The 8,015-nt window shown below is 39.7% G+C and overlaps 1 protein-coding gene across 1 annotated transcript in view; it reads left to right on the forward strand.

Annotated features, from left to right (window-relative positions):
* Positions 1-5,038, forward strand: part of LOC104275376 (egl nine homolog 1) — a 6,810-nt gene extending 1,772 nt beyond the window's left edge. The window contains exons 2-4 of the mRNA XM_009871308.1: positions 828-964; positions 2,376-2,443; positions 4,507-5,038. Coding sequence (XP_009869610.1) covers positions 828-964; positions 2,376-2,443; positions 4,507-4,571 — 270 coding nt within the window. The 3' untranslated portion in view covers positions 4,572-5,038. The remainder of the gene's footprint in view (positions 1-827; positions 965-2,375; positions 2,444-4,506) is intronic.
* Positions 5,039-8,015: the final 2,977 nt, after the last annotated feature.

Consider the following 8,015-nt stretch of genomic DNA (forward strand, 5'->3'; position numbering starts at 1 on the left):
CTAGATGATGTTACACAGGAAGGCATCCAGGCGGGTTTTGAATGTCTCCAGGGAAGGAGACTCCACCACCTCCCTGGGCAGTCTGTTCAGTGTTCTGTTACCCTTACTGAGAAGAAGTTTCTTCTGAAATTTAGGTCACCCCCCATGAAGACCCATGGTGGCTATCTATAATTAGACTTAACAATATCAATACCATCAGTAGGAAGAAGGTAACATGATTTAGAAGTAATTAATCCTACCTACTTGTGCTGTTTTCTAGACATGTGTAGGTAGGTCCAACTGTTTTTCAAAGCTTGGAAGAGGTCTAAATTGACCAGGAGTAACACAGGTTCAAGCTTTAGTTTGAAGTTTCCCAGTCATCCCTCATTTTAGTTGTAGAAACATGACATAAACTTCTGCTGCTCTTAAGTGGAGTCATCTCTTTAGTGAGAAAGGGTGAGACTTGGATGTGAAATGCAGTGTTTCTCTTACCTGTACTGGCATATTTTTAGCCCCCTTTGTAGTATCAGTTAGTCTTGTCTGTGTTTTTGCAGGTAGGTAACGCAGCTAAAAGGCAACCAGTTTAAGCCCACAGCTTTTTACTTAAGCATTAATGGAGTTTTGATATTTGCAAGCATTCTAAAATTACTCAGTGAAAAATGTGTAAAACATTTTGTTTAATGAAATCTATCAACAGCAAAGTCGTAGATTCATAATTTCTGTAGCATCTGATAAAGGCTTTTATTTCAGTTACAAGTGTCTGAAATACTTTCAGATGCGATATTCAGTACTTCTAAATGCAATGAGACATTATTTTCAAGCACTGATTTTAAATATTTAACTTGTAGGTAAGTGGAGGCATCCTTCGGATATTTCCGGAAGGTAAAGCCCAATTCGCTGATATTGAACCCAAATTTGATAGACTGCTATTCTTCTGGTCTGATCGCCGCAACCCTCATGAAGTACAGCCAGCATTTGCTACAAGGTAGGATTAATGGACTCTCTGTATACTGCATGATGCCTCTTTTAACAAGAAATCAGCAAATCCGAATGAGAAATGCATGACACTATGAATTATGACCTGATCCCAGGTCTTTATGTACAGTACCAGTTGCACTATGACAAGAAGAGTTTGAGGTTTGTTTTTTTTTCTACTGATTGATTAGGCTTCTGCCGTGCTGCTGAGTTTATACTAATGTATGATCTCCCATTTTGGAGAAAACATCCTTTTGGATGGGTGGGAGGGAAGACTGGTGACACCAGGAAGTGGGTATTTGGCAGAAATGGAAGCCGTAAGCAGACCTCACCTTAGACAAGGGGTCTTGTCTTCGTTATTTCTCCGTAATGGCTTTACACTCTCCTCCTTTGCACCCTACCATGTTACTGGAAGATTGACCAGGTACTCACTCTTATGTCCTCTCTTTTTGGGAGGGAGTTGTTAGAAAATAATCGAGCTAAGCCACTGTGTTGTAGCTTGGGAATTGGGAGGGAGCTGTACGGCAAAAAAATCTTGATCCACAAATCTCTGGAGTGTTAGAGGAGTCACTCCCAGTTCTGAATCGCAGGGGAACTTGGTATCTCCTTTGTCCTCTGTGTAAGGCCGTGGATGATGATAAAGGTCCTGCATTCACTGTTTCATGTGATGTTTCCAGACAGCCTTAGGAGGTAGTTAGACAGTAGTTAGTAGTAGTTAGACAGTGTTGCAGTGCCTTCATCCCGACTTCTGTTGCCCGTGTTGCAACACAGTTGAGTGTCCAGAGCACTGGTTGTTGGCTGGAGCTGTAACACAAGTATCTTTGCAAGAAGTTACTTGAAATTGCCAGCGGTGTGTACTCTCGCAGCCTTCCAGCTTCACTGCTTTCCCCTCACCCTTTGTGCTCTGTGTGGAGGCAGAGGGTGAAATGCCAGTTACCAAAGCTCCTTAAAGTCTTTTCTCAAGAGCTGACATTTCGTATTTAAATCCTCTATGGGCAGTGGAAAACCAGGGAAGCTGTGTAAGAAGGGATAGTTACTTTTCTCTTATGGCAAATGTCAAAAGAAAAAAAAAAAGAGATTCTTGCAATGTGACTCTGTGATGGGCCTATCTGAGTAAGGTAAAAGATGAGATCACAGGGCAAGGTGATACAGAGACTATATTACAGATTCTAGGCAAGAGCCATAATACCAACTCAGCAGAAAAAAGAATTGTAAACTTAACAGCATCAGTGTTACCCCTTCAATGACTGTTCACACGATATTTACTAATAGGAAAAAAACCCTACTTTTGTGCTATATGAAATCTTTCTTCTGTCACACTGCAGAAATATCATCTCGTTCAGGTTGTGTTTTATGTCAAGTGCTTCACTATTTTTTTTTTTCTTCGTAGTTCAGGAGCTGTTTTTCCATCTTTTCCCTAGGTACGCAATAACAGTGTGGTATTTTGATGCAGATGAAAGAGCACGAGCTAAAGTAAAATATTTAACAGGTAAGCTCTAGTTAATATTTTATGTGTTTGGGGATTTTTGGTTTTTATTGTTTGGGTTTTTTGAATTCCTGGAAGAATAGCTAAGTAGTCCAGCCTCATCTCCTTGGCAAAGCCCTTGCACAAAAAGGGGGAGAAAACCAATGTAACTCAGAGTCAAGTTTTCCAGGGAAGGTGACCCAGTGGTGAGCTGCTGGGGCATGATGTGGGAAATGTCTTGTCCTGCTCACATTTGCTCCGAGAGCTGAGACTGCTCAATATTTTTCTATGGGGGATACAACTTCTCCCTAGTCTTGTCTCCCTAATAGGTGTGGAGGAATGAATACACCAGAACCGAGAGCCTTGGAAACGGTTTTGATTGAATATAGCAGTTCAACAAGTGAATACAACTTGACTTGACTAGAATCTCTGTATTGGAAAAACAAAAGCCTAAAATTAAAGTCTGGAATCAAAGAATGGAGTTATTTCCTCCATTTCCAATTCCACATATCTAGCATCTGTTTTCCTTTTCTGGCTTCTCCCTTAAGAGGAAGTTGATCTAATTTTCCTGTTCAAATTAGCATTATAAGGAGAAATGGCCTAGGACTTCTGTCATGCTTTTAATTGCCATCGGGATTTTGCGTTCATTACAGTAGTTTAAAAATAGACCAAAATCAGGCGTACCGCGAGGCCACGCGTGCACAGGGCCGCTTTCTCCACGGCTTTGTTGAGAGCCCTGAAACGAGTGCTGCTGAAGACATGTGCCAGACATTTCCAAATGAGATTTCCATTCATTGCTGTCAGGCCTCCAAAGCTCCGGCGTAGCCCCAGAGCTATCAAAAAGCCGCTGTTTAGTTCAGCTCCCCCCTTGGTGCAGCCGGTGGCTTTGTGCGTTTTGGAAGCAGTGCGAGCACTGCAGCTCCGGACGGGCTTGGGATGAAACACGGAGAGTCCCGCCGCTCCGGCTGGGCAGACCCTCCTGCTGCTCGTGGTGCACAGCCAGCGAGGCACAGTCACCTCCCGGGTGGTGAGAAACGCGAGACAGGAAGTCTCTCTGTCCCTCTGTCTGGCTGTAAGCTGGGCTTCGTGTCACAAGTGTGACCGCAGCTTCTGCTGCTGCCCTGTCAGACGGAGTGCAGGGAAGTGGTTTGGATGGGCTTGTGCCTGTAGGGAATGTGTTTCCCCCCAGCCCCCTACCCTCTCCAGGACCCCCCAAAACTACAGGCACTGGAGAAAGGAAAGCTGGGTTGGGGAGCGGGTTTTTAAATTCCAGCATCAGTTTGTTTTGTAAGTGATTTATATTGTCGTATTGTTGTGATTTCTGGTTTTGTTTGCAATTACAGTTGCATTCTGTGCTCTGTCTGCAGCAAGAATTGTGCAAGATGCCTTTGCTACTGACAATAAAATTTCAGAATAAAGTGTCATAAAATAAAAATTATTCTTTTTTTTGGCCTAGTATCAGTTTAACGAAAGCCCTGCAGAATACGCGTAAATTTTTCTTGAATATGGGATACTGTACCTGTTAATGTTTTGATAGCCAAACTTTTATTTGGGGGACCTGAAGTCATCTAGTTGGCATTCAGTAAAAAGAACAAAAGAGGTGTGGGTTGGTTGGTGGTTTTGTTGATTTTTATTTTTTTTAGTGGCAAGTCAAATGGAATGTTGCGTGTTTAAAATCCATCAGTTTCCTTACAAAGGTAAATAACCAGAAACTCCAGCTATTATGATTCAGAATAGTGGACAGTATCCTCAGATTCTCAGTTGGCCATTCTTAAAGCTTGCTTTTGTAAAGGCTGAGCTGATGAGCTTCAGAACTGCCGGGGTGATGTGAAATACGCAGTTTTCTACTTTGGCAGCCAAATACATGCTCACTTTCAGAGCTGATGAGTAACTATGGCTCGCCAACTTTACAGAGCAGAGGATACAGAGCATATATACCGAAATATCTGACTTGCTAGGTCATTTGTACTAGACAGTGTTCGAAGTACTCCTGTAAAAGTAATATGGAAATTGATGTGGCAGTTCTCCAGACTGCACTGTGATAAATGCTGAAAAATAATACCGTTTTCCTTTCCATATATCTGCAGGTGAAAAAGGTGTGAGGGTTGAACTTAATAAACCTTCTGACTCAGTTGGGAAAGACGTTTTATAAGCCTTTGATTTAGCACTCCCTCTGCTATTCTTCCTGAAAAATCTTGATGCTATCTATTAACTTCTGAATGTGAATAACAAGATAAAGGAAAATCAACAACAAACCAACATTTAAATAAAGAAGCAAACAGTGTTTCCATGTTGCATCAAATAGAAGGTTCTTTGACTGCTGAAGCATTGTACTATGTGATTGTGACTCCAGGCCTGTGACTGCTTATGTGAAGAAGATAAGCAATCAGTAAGAAACAGCATATGCATCTGGACATAAATAAGTGCCCTACATAGAATTTGTCCATCCTTATATTTTGCCAGACCTGTCATCCAGCTGAATCCGATTCATCTCTCCCTTTTTTTATATGGTAAAAGTTTGAATCTTGGGTAATTTTTGTATGACCAGGTACAGTTTATCAAAATTGAGTCTTAAAAAAAAAAAAAAAAAGAAAAAACTGAAAAAAAAATTTAAAAAAATGCAGTGTTCTCCAAAATAACATGGATCTATTTTTGTAAAACTGTTCATACTGTTCTCCTCTGCCATGAAAGACCTAATTAATGTAAGGGTTGCCAGTAACTGATAATCACTTTAATTTTCTTTACACCTTAAGTCAGAAAAGGAGCACTTTAATTACCAGCTAAAAACCTGATTGTTTTATATCATATCTCACACTAATCTTAACTTTTAAAGATTGCTGCTGTATTTTTTTTTTTTTTTTACTATGTCCTCTTGAACGTTATTAACAGAAGCAAATCAGTATCTTGCTACTAGTAAGATTCAGTTGTGGTTTTGTATTTTGAATCCACAGAGGGGAAGTTTTCTGTCTCTTTTTTTAGTTTGTTTTGGGGTTGTCTTTTGTTGTTTTTTTTTTTCCTTAAGTGACTGGCACTAAGTGAACTTGACACTATCGGTTGCTGTCATTGGCTTTGGGGACCTGGTAAATACCATCAAGTTACGAGAATATACAAGGGCTTTCCTAGGCTATTAGAGGTACCCAGAACCTCCTTACGTACTTGACAGAAAATTTTTGAGCTTTCTCCCTTTTCTAAAGAATACTTGCCACTCCAGTTTCCTTTGTATATAAGTTAATAGAATATCTAAAATTCACTTTTTTTAAAAAAAAAAAAAGTTTTCCTTTTTAAATGTTGACGTCCCATGCAGTCTGTAAGTTGACATCTTGATCTATTATATAGTATCAAGGAGATGGTCAGCACACTGAAGCTGAAGTGCATCACTGTAGGCTCCTTGTGCAATACATCTTTAAGTTTTCACTATGCTGAAGGATTTCCCCAAAAAGGCACTGCCCTGTGATCAATACTGAGGTATATATTTAGTAAGAGAACATTTACTTTCTTTTACATTGTTTTCTTTTTATCAAGGAGAGGGGACATTACAGAATAAAAGTGATATGTGCAGAAACTTTGATATTCTTTTTAAGAAAAGGATGTTTTGGACACAGATTTTTTTTTTTTAATTATTTTTAAATTTTTTTACTGTCTTTCTTTTTTTTTTCCCGAGCTTTAAAAGCTTGAGAAAACAAAAGCAAACCTATGGAGGACAGCATTCATATTTACAGGAGTCTGGAGATTGATCAACTTACCCACTGCAGTTTTCCATCTGTCCCTTATTTCCTTACTTAGACAAAACAATGTGAGTGTACAGAAATATTTCTGTATATATTACAACTTGTGACAATTTTAACATCTGTATAGTTTGTATTCAATTAGAGACCTTTTCTATGGAAAGCTCAGTAATTTTTTATTAAAAAGATTACTATTGTTCATGTAAAACATGAAAAAGCTAATTGTTTAGTAACAAACTGACAGAAAGGGGGAAAATTCAGCATCAGTATGTATTATTTAGCAGAACCAACAGAAATCCCAGTTTTGTTTTGGTTTCACTTTTCCTTTTTTTTCGTAAGTTCTTGCCCTTTACAGTTCTCTTCCTCTTTCCTCTCTTCCTCCCAGAAAAACAGACAGGATACCTTTACTGTAAGTGCCTCTGCCAACCTGGCCAAGGAGTGCAAATCCTCATTACTGTCTGGTCTGCAGTGCAGTTAGGCTACCAGTGGAACAAGCAAAAAAATCCACTTCTACTTCATCTTCTTTAGTACTACTCTAACAGAGGTTTGGTTGGGTTTGTTTAAGAAATGTAAGCATAAGCCTTTAAACTCATTTCACTCCCTCTGCCTTCCTCAGTTACATGGCGTATCAAATTCCAATCACACTGTAGGTTTGTGCTTGCCAGACAGGTTTAAAAAGTGCTTATTTTTTCACTCAGTGTAAGTCATGACAATAGGGTCGACAAATCAGGTCAGCCATTTCTTCCATGTCCTTTAGAAACTGTTCATTTCATGTCGGTTGAGTATTCTGTCTTGAGCATCACCAAGCACATCCTTGTTTTAAAACTGTTTTTTTAACTGTCTTATGATCTGTATGTGTCTAGTCCTGGTTAAAGATAAAGCTTCATAATGCTATTTTTATTCATGATGTTAGCTGGCTGTGAAATACAAGACCTTTATAGCAGGCGAAGAAATTCAGGATTCATTTACAGGTTGCCTATAAAGTTGTGTAATTTGAAAAGCAGTGTTCATTATGAAAGAGCTCAAGTTGCTTGTAAAGCTAATCTAATTAAAAAAAAGATGATGTATAAAGGTTCTTGAAAACTCTGTGGTTATTTGTTATCTTTGTAACCTTTAAATCTGCTCTGCAGCAACTAATTGATCAATACCCCCTGGTAGAGGGGGCGTGTGGATTTTTTGTGAGTTTGGGTGGAGGCGTTCCTTTTGTTCTAGATTTATTTATTTGTTGGGTTGTTTTTTGGTTTTTGGTGTGTGGGGTTTTTTTGGTTTTTTTTTTAACGAGAACTATTTCTGCTCTGGAGAAGGATCTGGTTTTTTGTTGGGTTTTTTGTTGGTTTGGTGTTTTTTTTTTTAGACTGCCTACATTACCTGGGTGTGGTGATCTTCTTCCTCATGACTTTCTCCCTGAGAAACAGCATCAAGTTTAGGCTGGTTGGAGAGTGATGATGGACGTAGAGGCATTTCTGTTTTCCACTACTTTCTGACAGGAACGTGAGGTGCAGAATAGAAGGATTTGTATGATTTAATGGGAGCTCTTCAGTTTTATGTGGCTCCCAGTGATTTACGAGCCCTCTGAAGATGGCAGAAGAGTGGTAGAGTTTGCCGATCCTGACTTCTACAAGATGCCACAGACTTTCCCCGTGCTTTTTGATGAGCTTCCTAATGACTGGGGATAATCAAAGAAACATCTGGCTGGCCGTGCTGCTGCCATTGCTCTAACTTCTGTGATGGCCTGCTGTGTGTGCTTACCTGTCTTGTGCTGGTTCATGAAGAGTTACCTGGATCTCCAGATGAGTCTACCAGCCTTGGTGCACCTTCTGTGGCATTTGGATACCTGTTGTGGTCGGTTCTGCCCCAAAGTGATGGTTCAT

Source organism: Apaloderma vittatum, unplaced genomic scaffold (genome assembly GCF_000703405.1).
Source record: "Apaloderma vittatum isolate BGI_N311 unplaced genomic scaffold, ASM70340v1 scaffold11256, whole genome shotgun sequence".
NCBI lineage: Eukaryota > Metazoa > Chordata > Aves > Trogoniformes > Trogonidae > Apaloderma > Apaloderma vittatum.